A 14002-nucleotide genomic window follows, 5' to 3' on the forward strand; every position below is an offset into this window, starting at 1 on the left:
GACTCCAAAAATGTCCCTGATGCTCCAATAATAATCCACTTAAAACAAAATGCAGTAGCATGCAATCGCACGTAATCCAAGTTAAACACATGTTACAAACCTGCCACAGAGATTAGGAGTTTGGCAGAGGGATTGGTGTATCTTAATCCAAGATGCAAGCAAACTTTACATTCGTACTCATAGTCCCCACAAGAACACAATACAGGGGCTCTTCACTGTGTGAGCAACTTGGAGTCGCAAGCCACAATCTTCACTCTCTTGACTTGGTCGTGGCAGTCCTCGCTTTTGAAAACTGCATCTTGCAAGATGAATGTCCACACATTATCACAGAACCTATAGGTATGCAGATGACCCTGTAGAACAGTCTTGAGAAAATAAGGTTTCTTGATTACCAGGTTTAATCAGAAAAAAGGGCAAAAATTAAACATGAGGGCATGATAATGGTTTGATTTTATTCTATAACATCCGTAATATTGGTCTAGCAGTGGGAGCTTATATATTGAGCAGAGAATAGGGAAGCCAACCATGGGCATACTTGGCATCTATCATGGAATTTGCATAGCAGAAAGTGCAGTATGGGCATGAGATAACACACAGCCAATTATAATATCAATAAACTACAGAATATTACTTAAGGGTCAAAATAACCACCTAATGATCGGATAGCTGTAAATGAAATAAATCTTCACATGATAAAAGGAACTGATGGACCTGAAAGATTGATAAGGGAAAAAAAGGAAACTTCAGGCTTAAGAGGCAAGCAGTTGTACATACAAAGCAAAACTGCACGATAGGAACTCCCCTTTCAATAGCTCCATATGCATAATTTAGTTAATCCAGATAAGATCAGAAATAAAATGTCTTTTACCACTTAACTAGGATAATTTAGTGCAGAATTGGAGTATTGCATATCGCATGAGTGCAGGTGCACAGTGACCTACAGTATCTGCAGACAAGACGAGAATACTTGGTACTCATGACACACAACAGTATGTTCAGTCAGTCAAACTTTCCATTCTGGTAGACTTGAATAAGTAAGATCAACTCATCTTCAGAAAAAATCATGCACATTTCAGAAATTTAGAAGGAAAGAAAAGTTCTTAACTAGTAGAAAACAGAAAGTCCTGAAAACAAGGTTTAGCAGCAAATCAGTTGATTCATTATATGTGCTGAATACATGCATATACCACATAGACAACTATTGAACCATATATATAAATTACCCAGAGATAAGCTCAAAATAAGAGATAGAATGTACTCGAGTAGAAAGATTGTTTCTTAGTCTCAAACAACCTTGGAATAAAAGATACAAGAGAGTACAGGGTAAAAGGACTTGACGGGTTAATTTAACAATTACCATTGATCTAGAATTTTTCATGGGATTTTAGAGTGTCAACTTAAAATACAAAAGTAATGTCATGAAGTGATCAAGGGGAACAAATGTATGACTCCTAAAACATGTCAACAAACTAAACACATCAAACACGTAGAGAGAGTATGATATCATAAACACACCAATCCTTTGGGTTAATGCTTCTTTAAAAGGTTCATGCTCAAGTTTCAGATGCTAAGATAATCAAAGAAGCAATCAGCGGCAATGGTTTCAGGTGCTCACACAGACTAAAACCCTATTTGACCCGAAAAAGATATGCTTCATCTGCTATTTAAGGCCCAAGTTTGACTGAAGTCGAAGCACAGAAAGTAACGTACATATCAGCCTGAGCCTCATCTACTATTTCTCATTAATCACACAAGTTCAAGTCCAAGCGATGCCCGAACAGAGAGAATGAAAGCTATGTGATTTGATGAATATGTCCAAGAAGGTTCAGATTTCTTTTGGAAGAGTCCAGAGTCAGACCCAGTCCAGGATATTGGACTTTTTATGGGAATCGCATGACTGGGCGTGCAACATGCCAAGTTCAATTTTGGTAGAAGTTGAATGAAAAAAGAAAAAGATTCATGACTTGCTCTTGTATTCTTATGACAATTCTTTTAGTAATATTTTCTAATCCACAAATATATAACTAATATAACAAATTACAGAAGAATACCTTTAGTAATGAAATTTGTGCAAATATTCATTCAGTGATTTAAATGACACAACTAGCAATTAAAATATGAGATCACAACTAGCAATTAAAATATTTAAATGACTAGAATGATCCAGAGGCATATGTGTTCACAAGCATGGAGAACAACCAATTATGGATGATGATGATTAGCATGGTCCAGAGGCATATATGATCACAAGCACGGATTGCCTTACTGAGGGAATAACCAATTCTGGATGATGACTAGCACAATCCAGAGGCAATAAATTAGCAATGAAGATATGTGATCACATGCACATATTGCCTTACTCGGAGAGAACCAATTTGCACAGCATGTATTGGCAAAAAGAAAAGAGATACTTGATGCTTAGTGAGGCTGGAAGAAAGAAAATCCCTAGAGCTACTTGATGCTTCTTTCAATGAGAATGAGAGGCGTAAAGTTTGCTAGGGTAGCAGTACACTTCCCCAAGTTGATTGTTGAAAAGGTTCTAAGTATTCTTAAAAAAGATGCTTCTAGTTTGCTTCAACATTCACAACTATATTTAATGCAGTTTTTCTGTTCAATCGGAAGAAAGGACAAACTTCAAGTCAATTGGTATCTTTCATCCATCAAAATTTATCTGTTGGAAATTTTAGGTTGAGTAATAGAATGTGAATCATGCATAATTTGTTTCAATAAAAAATTGTTAAAAACAGATGAAGGTTCAGCAGCAAAAGCATTTGGAATGAGAAATGATATTTCCTTGATATAATATTAAACTGGTCTTCGTAAGACCCTTGGCCACAAATTAAGTTCCTTTGGTCCCTATTCGTCGCAATTAACTGAATCAAGGCATTGGCCTAATGGTTGACATCCAATTTATTTTGAAAGATTTTGGGTTCAAATACTTGTAATGGTGATGTCGAAGAATTTGAGCTATATAATTTTATAGCTTGAGATCCATCTACCACTCTCCAGTATTAAAATGAAACACAGAAACTCATGAGTCAAGACCTCAGACAGATGTCACACTTAATATTTAGTGAGATAATAACACATTGGTCGTATGACATGTTGACACTAAAAGGTTAAAGACAAAACTATTGTTAGAAGAATCAACTGTTGTCAATGTTAAATTAAAATATGAAATAAAAATTAATTTTAAAGAAGCAACAAAAGTAAAAGAGGCAATCAGAGGCACAAGTGAACTGGATATACATGACAAAGAATATGCCTAATAACAAAAGTTTACCTTAATCGAAACCTTGCTCTTGACTTGCGTCTCCAAGGCATCTGTCATAGACTGTGCGGAGAACAAATTCAAAGGAAAAAGAACTTAAAAGCATGACTGCTAAAATCTCCAAAAGAAATTTGTCCAGGGTTTAACTTAAATTTACCTTATCAAACTGCATAAGGACTTGGATAGCTAGCTCCGGGCTCAACGTACCGCTGGAAACCATCTCATCTAGGGTTTCTGTCAAGCACATGCCAATGGAGGACCTTCGGTACAATTCAAATGTGGCCATGGCCTATTCTAGCACTCCAATTAGCAAAATTTATTTAGTAACAAAAGCTCAGGATTTCAAAACAAAGAAAAGCAAAAAGGCAACAGTAAACAACTAGAAACAAAGAATGGGCTGGTATATTTTATTTTTTCTATTAAGTGGAGGTAGCAACTCTTTAACATATTAGAAATTGACCTGTCGCAGAAGATTAACACCATAAATAACAATAATAAAAACCACTGGAAAGACTTGACACCAAAAGGATGCTTTATATAATAAATGAGGGCTTCGGAATAACGACCGGCTCAAGAAGAAAAGTGAAAAGTGTAAGAAAGGGGGAAGTAGATATCGCACTTCCCTATGCCATGAAAGAGGCATTGACATAACAGCAAGCAAATGTTTAAAACAGCAACCCAATTAGTAGACAATGTCAATTAGGAAAAGTTTATCTAAATACATCTTTGATATAGTTGAAGCATATTCCCAGAGCAAAGCCCGTCAGAGCATAAGTACTTGCCGAATCAAGTAAGAAAGAGATGCTCTTTCATCCAAAGAATAAACAGAAGAACGAATCCCCTTTTACATGGTAAAGTAGGATGGAGATAAAGACATGCATGAAACAAGCAACAGATCTTTGGTCTTCTAGACAATAAAAACAAAAAAAAATATTTGTGTTTTATCTTCTGTTTTACAGAACATGTTTGGCAGTCACATCTTCATAACATGGACAGGCACAACCTAGAGCTTCTATCTTTAATCTCCTTGTGCATACATGAATTATGTTTCAACAATCGTTATGTGCACATTAGGCATTTGTAAATCAAGAAGCCAAGCAAATCCAGTTATAAAAATTTAAGTGACTAATAAAGATCTATGATGGACATTTTACAATGCAGACACCTGCAATTTTGAGTTTAGAATGGCAATTAAATTAGAGAACATCGTATCAATAATGTCATAAAACCATACCAGTTCTAAAAATGTAACCACACTTAAGTTTAAACATCACAGAGCATATACAACCATGGGGTTTACTGAATATGAGTAGGTGAAAATACTTGTTTGAATTGGCACTTCCTCCATCATGATTACAAGCATCATGATCAAAATTATGTAAAGAAAGCTAGATAATATAAAATCTTCATCCTTCAATATACCATGTGCTTCGTCCTCTAAAAACCACTCATAAGCCTCCAGTCATCACATGTCAAAATAGTAACCAAATAATGGCAAACCAATCAGAGACTTGAATACAATAAGGATCGCGTTTTTTGCGAATGTAGTATCACATGCCACGATCTCGCAGCAAAGACTAACTCTATCGAGTCTAAAAAGAAACCGTAATTAACATTCAAGTAGTCGAACAACACAAAGAACCACAAATCAAACGCTACAACCGAGACATCTTCCCAAACCCATCAAATCAAAGCATAGTTGGCTTTTTTTGGGTCATCCAAATCGAACTAACGCCAAACCAAAATCCACGACCAAAAAAAACAAAATAAGAACTAAAACAAGGGGCTTCCGTTCCCGCGAGTAAGACGGAGGAAAAGGGAGAAGAAACGGAAGGAAATGACCTCGGATCGCGAGATCTCGAGCTAAAACTCGAATGCCGAAACCCTAATCGCCTCAGGACGAGGACGGGGCCGGATTCCCAGGGGCTTGGGGCGATGGTCAAAGAGAGCTCGGCACGAGGGCGAGCTCGAAGAAGGAGAGGAAGAGAGGAACGCAGCGAGAGATCGGCGTCCAACGGGGGATTTCAAATGGAGGATTATATAAGCGATGGCATCGGAGAGGAAGATATATACATAGAGAGAAAAAGGACGCCTGGAGGGACTCTTTAATTTCATCGTTCGCACACTAAATCTGTGCGGTGGGAAGATCCACCGTCCGTTAGATCAATCTAATCGATCCTGGCCGTCCGAGCTCAGTGATGCGATCATGCGTGGCTCTTGGACGCATGACTGCGACCCCGAGTCGGCCCGGGTCGACTCTGTAGCAGTGCTGCAAACTCGGACGAGTAGGTCGACTCGAATCGGGCGTCAGGTTATTGTGGACAACAAAAGCCATAAATATAAACCACAAGTCAAACTGGGTTTAGACATTTGCAACGAGTTCTCTATAACGGCTTTGGTGGCCGCATGGTTTCCATAAGAATCGTTGTCTTGGTGTATGCAAAATGCTTGGAATCAATATACCTTTGTCATCGGCCCGTCCAACTCCGATGACCACTGCGCATGCCCACCGTTGTGGTGGCGCAGGCGGTGATGACGATGTCAACGACCCGTCCCGCCGCAAGCAGAGCACACAGTCGACACCGACCCCGTATTCCCGGCGGAGGAGGAAGACGAAAAAGATGGCGTTGGTATTCCACCTACGCAAGCGCCAAGGAAGTACGAAGGGGCGGCTCCAGGAGGAAAGCACAACAGACAAGGAGAAGCAGTGGGGAGACGAATTGGACCGGGGAACAGGCGAACAAGGAGGAGGAGGAGGGAGAAGAAGGTGCCGCGGAGGCACCAACGGCGTCAGGAGGAGCGGTCGAGGGGACTCGGGAAGCATAATACTAGCAATATTATCATCTTATCCTAATAATTGATTTGATGAAAATGAAATGAGTTATAATACTTGATAATCGATTAAATATAAAAAAATATTTTATTTTAAAATTATAAAAAATATATATAAAGATTTATACAAATATTTTAAAATTATGTACTTTGTGGATTGATTTAACGAAAAATATCTTGATTACACTCGAGCGAGGTATATTCATTCACTCATGAATTTGTGACTTGAAATAGTCTGATTATAATAAAAAAATTTAAAATTTTAAAAAATATCTCTTGATAAAATCAAAGTGCTACAAAGATAAAACTCATTACTAAGAATTTTTATTTTTCTTTGGTAAATTGCCCCATTACTGTTACAGACCAATATCATCGATCATCGTTAGGAAAGTGGGAGGTCTATCAATGGATTTCCTAACAGACATCAACCCGCAAATAATCTCGCTCTGGGAATTGCCAATACCTAAATGCAGTGAACTTTCTTGTTGATGACAGGCTGGTTTTGCTTGTGCTATCATGTGGATTGCGATGACGGATGGGATAGCTTCATACTGAAACTACTTGTTGAGTTGGAAGTATGTGTTACAGAGAACCAAATGTTCGACCTAAATTTCTTGTGATAATTAAATCACGACATTTTTGTATGAAATTATTCAGGTTTCATCGGAAACCTACCTTTTCTTAGATTTTATATCAAGATGTGGAACTGAGGTTAGAGTCATCAAGTTGGAACACATGACAAAATGTTGAACCCACAAAACATCCATGCAAGAGTATGATTCAGGTTTAGAGTTTAAAACACACATTTTACACAAAAAAGAGCTACCTCAAACTATGTAATGAAACTACCATATGCTGCCACAAGTAATGTTACAAGATGATAAGTGGATTACTACGATCATCACAAGTAACTACTAGAATATTGTGCGCCATTGTATTTTGAATCCTTTTACTGTGTCTCAAAAGCCATATCAAAACACACATTTTGGAATTTCCAAAAGCCATTACCAACTCCTGTTCATGCACATAATAAGCTCCCTAGATAACTAAGCAAAAAAGACTCCAAAAATGTCCCTGATGCTCCAATAATAATCCACCAAAATGCAGTAGTATGCAATCGCACGTAATTCAAGTTAAATACATGTTACAAACCTGCCACAGAGATTAGGAGTTTGGCAGAGGGATTGGTGTATCTTAATCCAAGATGCAAGCAAACTTTACATTCGTACTCATAGTCCCCACGAGAACACAAGACGGGCTCTTCACTGTGTGAGCAACTTGGAGTCGCAAGCCACAATCTTCACTCTCTTGACTTGGTCGTGGCAGTCCTCGCTTTTGAAAACTGCATCTTGCAAGATGAATGTCCACACATTGTCACAGAACCTATAAGTGTGCAGATGACCCTGTAGAACAGTCTTGAGAAAATAAGGTTTCTTGATTACCAGGTTTAATCAGAAAAAAAAAAGGCAAAACTTAAACATGAGGGCATGATAATGGTTTGACTTTATTCTATAACTTGCATAATATTGGTCTAACAGTGGGAGCTTAAATCTTGACCAGAGAATAGAGAGGCCAACTATGGGCATACTTGGCATCTATCATGGGATTTGGATAAGTAGAAAGCACAGAATAGGCATGAAATAACACATAGCCGACTATAATGTCAATAAACTACAGAATATTACTTAACGGTCAAAATAACCACCTATGATCGGATAGCTCTAAATGAAATAAATCTTCACATGATAAAAGGGACTGATGGACCTGAAAGATTGATAAGGGAAAAAAGGAAACTTCAGGTTTAAGAGGTAAGCAGTAGTACATATACTGCAAAATCTGCAGGATGGGAACTCCCATTTCAATAGCTCCATATGCATAATTTAGTTAAGCCAGATAAGATCAGAACTAAAATATGTCTTTTACCACTTAACTAGGATGATTTAGTCCAGAATTGGAGTATTGCATATTGCATAAGTGCAGGTGCACAGTGAACTACAGTATATGCAGACATGATGAAAATAGTTGGTACTCATGACACACAACAGGCTGTTAAGTCAGTCAAAGTTTCCAGTCTGGTGGACTTGAATAAGCGAGATCAACTCATCTTCAGAAAAAACCATGCACATTTCAGAAATTTAGAAGGAAAGAAAAGTTCTTAACTAGTAGAAAACAGAATGTCCTGGAAACAAGGTTTAGCAGGAAATCTGTTGATTCATTATATGCGCTAAATGCATGCATATACCACATAGACAACTAGTGAACCATATATATAAATTACCCACAGATAAGCATAAAACAAGAGACAGAATGTTCTCAAGTACAACAACTTTGGTCCAATAACAATGATATATATGTATACACATACACACACACATCATTGTCACCAAACAAACAAAAAGTCACTTACCTAATGATATTTCATTTCCAAATTGTTAATAAAATGAAGAAAGATTGTTTCTCAGCCTCAGACAACCTAGGGATAAAAGATACAAGAGAGTACAGGGTACAAGGACTTGACGGGTCAATTTATCAATTACCTTTGATCTAGAATTTATCATGGGATTTTATAGTGTCAGCTTAAAATACAAAAGTAACATCATAAAGTGATCCGGATGAACAAATGTATGACTCCTAAAACATGTCAACAAACTACACACACCAAACACATAGAGAGAGTATCATATCATAAATACACCAATCCTTTGGTTTAATGCTACTTTAAAAGGTTCACACTCAAGTTTCAGATGCTAAGATAATCAAAGAAGTAATAAGCAGCAAAGGTTTCAGGTGCTCACACAGACTAAAACCCTATTTGACCTGAAAAGGCTATGCTTCATCTGCTATTTAAGGCCCAAGAATTGACTGAAGCTCAAGCAAAGAAAGTGACGTACATATCAGCCTGAGCCTCGGCTACTATTTCTCATGAATCACACAAGTTCAAGTCTAAGCGATGCAACAGAGAGAATGAAAGCTATGTGATTTCGTGAATATGTCCAAGAAGGTTCAGATTTCTTCTGGAAGACTCCAGAGTCAGGCCCAGTCCAGGATATTGGACTTTTTATGGGAATGGCATGACTGGGCAAGCAACATGGCAAGTTCAATTTTGGTAGAAGTTGAATGAAAAAAGAAAAAGATTCATAACTTGCTCTTGGATTATTATGACAATTCTTTTAGTAATATTTTCGAATCCACAAATATACAAGTAATATAACAAATTACAGAAGAATACCTTTAGTAATGAAATTTGTGTAAATATTCATTCAGTGATTTAAATGACACAACTAGCAAAATGTCAAGAATGAGATCACAACCGCTGATCGCCTTACTGGGGGAACAATCAATCTTGCAAAATGACTAGAATGATCCAGAGGCATATGTGCTCACAAGCATGGAGAACAACCAATTCTGGATGATGATGACTAGCATGGTCCAGAGGCATATATGATCACAAGCACGGATTGCCTTACTGAGGGAATAACCAATTCTGGATGATGACTAGCATAATCCAGAGGCAATAAATTAGCAATGAAGATATGTGATCACATGCACATATTGCCTTACTCGGAGAGAACCAATTTGCACAGCATCTATTGGCAAAAAGAAAAGAGATACTTGATGTTTAGAGAGGCTGGAAGAAAGAAAATCCCTAGAGCTACTTGATGCTTCTTTCAATGAGAATGAGAGGCGTAAAGTTTGCTAGGGTAGCAGTACACTTCCCTAAGTTGATTGTTGAAAAGATTCTTAGTATTCTTAAAAAAGATGCTTCTAGTTTGCTTCAACATTTACAACTATATTTAATGCAATTTTTCTGTTCAATCGGAAGAAAGGACAAGCTTCAAGTCAATTAGTATCTTTTATTCATCAAAATTTATCTGTTGGAAATTTTAGGTTGAGTAATAGAATGTGAATCTTGCATAATTTGTTTCAATAAAAAATTGTTAACAACAGATGAAGCTTCAGCAGCAAATGCATTTGGAATGAGAAACGATATTTCCTTGATATAATATTAAACTGGTCTTCGAAAGACCGTTGGCCACATATTAAGTTCCTTTGGTCCCTATTCGTCACAATTAACTGAATCAAGGCATTGGCCTAATGGTTGACATCCAATTTATTTTGAAAGATTTTGGGTTCAAATACTTGTAATGGTGATGTCGAAGAATTTGAGCCATATAATTTTACAGCTTGAGATCCATCTACCACTCTCCAGTATTAAAATGAAACACAGAAACTCATGAGTCAAGGCCTCAGACAGACGTCACACTTAATATTTAGTGAGATAATAACACATTGGTCGTATGACATGTTGATACTAAAAGGTTAAAGACAAAACTATTGTTAGAAGAATCAATAGTTGTCAATGTTAAATTAAAATATTAAATAAAAATTAATTTTAAAGAAGCAACAAAAGTAAAAGAGGCAATCAGAGGCACAAGTGAACTGGATATACATGACAAAGAATATGCCTAATAGCAAAAGTTTACCTTAATCGAAACCTTGCTCTTGACTTGCGTCTCCAAGGCATCTGTCATAGACTGTGCGGAGAACAAATTCAAAGGAAAAAGAACTTAAAAGCATGAGTGCTAAAATCTCCAAAAGAAATTTGTCCAGGGTTTAAATTAAATTTACCTTATCAAACTGCATAAGGACTTGGATAGCTAGCTCCGGGCTCAACGTACCGCCGGAAACCATCTCATCTAGGGTTTCTGTCAAGCACATGCCAATGGAGGACCTTCGGTACAATTCAAATGTGGCCATGGCCTATTCTAGCACTCCAATTAGCAAAATTTATTTAGTAACAAAAGCTCAGGATTTCAAAACAAAGAAAAGCAAAAAGGCAACAATAACAACTAGAAACAAAGAATAGGTTGGTATATTTTATTTTTTCTAGCCAATTCTAGCACTCCGATTAGCAAAGGTTATTTAGTAACAAAAGTTCAGGAATTCAAAACAAAGAAAAGCAAAAAGGCAACAATAAACAACTAGAAATAAAGAATAGGTTGTTATATTTTATTTTTTCTATTAAGTGGAGGCAGCAACTCTTTAACATATTAGAAATTGACCTGTAGCAGAATATTAACATCATAAATAACCATAATAAAAACCACTGAGACTTGACAAAAAAAAGGATGCTTTATATAATAAATGAGGGCTTCAGAATAACTACCAGCTCAAGAAGGAAAAGTGATAAAAGTGTAAGAAAGAGATGGGGAAGTAGATATTGCACTTCCCTATGCCATGAAAGAGGCATTGACATAATGTCAAGCAAATGTTTAAAACAGCAACCCAATTAGTAGACAATGTCAATTAGGAAAAGTTCTTCTAAATATATATTTGATATAGTTGAAGAATATTCCCAGAGCAAAGCCCGTCATAGCATAATTACTTGCCGAATCATGTAAGAAAGATATGCTCTTTCATCCAAAGAATAAACAGAAGAACGAAACCCCTTTTACATGGTAAAGTGGGATGGAGATAAAAACATGCATGAAACAAGTAATAAAACTTTGGTCTTCTTGACACTAAAAACAAAAAAAAAATATGTGTTTTATCTTCTGTTTTACAGAACATGTTTGGCAGTCACATCTTCATAACAAGGACAAGCACAACCTAGAGCTTCAATCTTTAATTTCCTTGTGCATACACGAATTATGTTTCAACAATCGTTAAGTACACATTAGGAATTTGTAAATCAAGAGGACAAGCAAATCCAGTTATAAAAATTGAAGTGATTAATAAAGATCTATGATGGACATTTTACAATGCAGACACCTGCAATTTTGAGTTTCTAATGACAATTAGATAACAGATCATCGTATCAATAATGTCATAAAATCATACCAGTTCTAAAAATGTAACCACACCTAAGTTTAGACATCACAGAGCATATACAACCATGGGGTTTACTGAATATGAATAGGTGAAAATACTTGTTTGAAGTGGCACTTACTCCATCATGATTACAAGCATCACGATCAAAATTATGTAAAGAAAGCTAGATAATATAAAATCTTCATCCTTCAATATACCATGTGCTTCGTCCTCTAAAAACCACTCATAAGCCTCCAGTCATCACATGTCAAAATATTAACCAAATAATGGCAAACCAATCAGAGACTTGAATACAATAAGGATCGCGTTTTTTGCGAATGAAGTATCACATGCCACGATCTCGCAGCAAAGACTAACTCTATCGAGTCTAAAAAGAAACCGTAATTAACATTCAAGTAGTCGAACAACACAAAGAACCACAAATCAAACGCTACAACCGAGACATCTTCCCAAACCCATCAAATCAAAGCATAGTTGGCTTTTTTTGGGTCATCCAAATCGAACTAACGCCAAACCAAAATCCACGACCAAAAAAAACAAAATAAGAACTAAAACAAGGGGCTTCGGTTCCCGCGGGTAAGACGGACGAAAAGGGAGAAGAAAAGGAAGGAAACGACCTCGGATCGCGAGATCTCGGGCTAAAACTCGAATGTCGAAACCCTAATCGCCTCTGGACGAGGACGGTGGCGGATTCCCAAGGGCCTGGGGCGATGGTCAAATAGAGCTCGGCAAGAGGGCGAGCTCGAAGGAGAGGAAGATAGAAACGCAGTACGAGAGATCGGTGTCCAATGGGGGATTTCAAATCGAGGGTTATATAGGCGATGGCATCGTTGAGGAAGAGATATAAATAGAGCAAGAGAGAGAGAGAAACGATGCGTGGAGGGAATCTTTTCTTTCGTTGTTCGCACACGAATTTTGTGCGGTGGGCTGATCCACCGTTCATTTTATCAATCTAATGGATCCCGGCCGTCCGAGCTCCGCGCTGCGATCATGTGTGGCTCTTGGTCGCATGACTGCGACTCCGAGTCGGCCCAGGTCGACTCTGCAGCAGTGCGGCAAACTCGGACGAGTAGGTCGACTCGACTCGGGCAAACTCTGTGTTAGTCCATTGTGGACAACAAAGCTTACCACAAGTCAAACTGGGTTTAGACATCTGCAACGAGTTCTCTATAACGGCTTTGGTGGCCGCATGGTTTCCATAGGAATCGTTGTCTTATTGTATGCAAAATGCTTTGAATGAATATAACTTTGTCATCGGCCCGTCCAACTCCGATGACCACTGCGCATGCCCACCGTTCTGGTGGCGCTGCGCGGTGATGACGATTGCAACGACCCGTCCCGCCTCAAGCAGACCCACACCGTCGACGCCATCCGTCGTCGGGACGCCGTCCCCGCCCGCGCTCCGCACCATTGCTACGTCTCTGGCACGGCCATATGAGATCCCACCCGCCGCGGAAGTGGCGCGGGGCGGTCCCGCCGTCCGTGCGCTCCGGGTTCGAGCAAGAGGCCGCGGACTCCTTGCTCCTGCTATCGGGCTTGGGGATAGCGCAGCACAGGAAAGTACATCTGCGACGGGTGCAAACAAGAGTTCGACACCCGGCAAGCACTCGGCGGCCACCGTGCAAACCACAGGAACCGGAAAGGCTGCTACGCGAGAGCCAAGGAAGTACGAAGGAACAGCTCCAAGAGGAAAGCACAACAGCGGGGAGGCACCAACGGCGTCAGGAGGAGCGATCGAGGGGATTTCGAGAAGTAGTAAAAGGAGGCGGCGGGAGCGTCCGGTGGATTTGAATTTGCCCCCACTGTCATCGTCCGACACCGACAGCGCGAGCTCGTCTTCTGCTGGCAACAGTACACCTTAGTCACCGTAATGGTTGCCGGGAATGAGCCTAACTTCTATTCCTTTGGGTTCCGATCCACAGGATATCTCCTCGTAATATCTCTTGATTGCACAAACTACACATTAACCACTGGGATATCTCCTCATAATATCTCTTGATTGCACAAACTACACATTAAACATTGGGATATCTCCTCAGAATTGGTTTAGCTTTGGTATTCCAATCC

General features: G+C 38.6%; 2 protein-coding genes across 5 annotated transcripts; both read right to left on the reverse strand.

Annotated features, from left to right (window-relative positions):
* Window positions 1-6062, reverse strand: LOC135628456 (transcription initiation factor IIA subunit 2-like). 3 transcript variants are annotated; one of them, XM_065135095.1, is made up of 4 exons: window positions 5735-6062; window positions 3429-3560; window positions 3284-3334; window positions 1-353 (listed from the first exon to the last, which is right to left on the reverse strand). In XM_065135095.1, the coding sequence occupies exons 1-4, from the start codon at window positions 5741-5743 to the stop codon at window positions 213-215; spliced, it is 333 nt and encodes a 110-aa protein (XP_064991167.1). In that variant the 5' UTR covers window positions 5744-6062; the 3' UTR covers window positions 1-212. The 3 variants fall into 3 exon arrangements, with proteins under 3 accessions (XP_064991167.1, XP_064991169.1, XP_064991168.1); XM_065135097.1 differs by lacking the exon at window positions 5735-6062 and adding an exon at window positions 5114-5322 and having other exon boundaries at window positions 3429-3565; XM_065135096.1 differs by lacking the exon at window positions 5735-6062 and adding an exon at window positions 5114-5321.
* Window positions 6063-7192: 1130 nt separating this feature from the next.
* On the reverse strand, window positions 7193-12754 carry LOC135628530 (transcription initiation factor IIA subunit 2-like). Of its 2 annotated transcripts, none has more exons than XM_065135245.1 (4): window positions 12553-12754; window positions 10733-10869; window positions 10588-10638; window positions 7193-7506 (listed from the first exon to the last, which is right to left on the reverse strand). In XM_065135245.1, the coding sequence occupies exons 2-4, from the start codon at window positions 10859-10861 to the stop codon at window positions 7366-7368; spliced, it is 321 nt and encodes a 106-aa protein (XP_064991317.1). In that variant the 5' UTR covers window positions 10862-10869; window positions 12553-12754; the 3' UTR covers window positions 7193-7365. The 2 variants fall into 2 exon arrangements, with proteins under 2 accessions (XP_064991317.1, XP_064991316.1); XM_065135244.1 differs by having other exon boundaries at window positions 10733-10864; window positions 12553-12752.
* Window positions 12755-14002: the final 1248 nt, after the last annotated feature.

The sequence above is a fragment of the Musa acuminata genome, chromosome BXJ3-1 (assembly GCF_036884655.1).
Source record: "Musa acuminata AAA Group cultivar baxijiao chromosome BXJ3-1, Cavendish_Baxijiao_AAA, whole genome shotgun sequence".
NCBI lineage: Eukaryota > Viridiplantae > Streptophyta > Magnoliopsida > Zingiberales > Musaceae > Musa > Musa acuminata.

Coding starts and splice junctions, on each gene's coding strand:
- LOC135628456 (XM_065135095.1), bottom strand. Junction 3,335..3,428: donor TCCTTATGCAGTTTGATAAG/GTAAATTTAAGT, acceptor TTCTCCGCACAG/TCTATGACAGATGCCTTGGA. Junction 354..3,283: donor AGAGCAAGGTTTCGATTAAG/GTAAACTTTTGT, acceptor ACTGTTCTACAG/GGTCATCTGCATACCTATAG.
- LOC135628530 (XM_065135245.1), bottom strand. CDS start 10,861: ATGGCCACATTTGAATTGTACCGAAGGTCCTCCATTGGCATGTGCTTG. Junction 10,639..10,732: donor TCCTTATGCAGTTTGATAAG/GTAAATTTAATT, acceptor TTCTCCGCACAG/TCTATGACAGATGCCTTGGA. Junction 7,507..10,587: donor AGAGCAAGGTTTCGATTAAG/GTAAACTTTTGC, acceptor ACTGTTCTACAG/GGTCATCTGCACACTTATAG.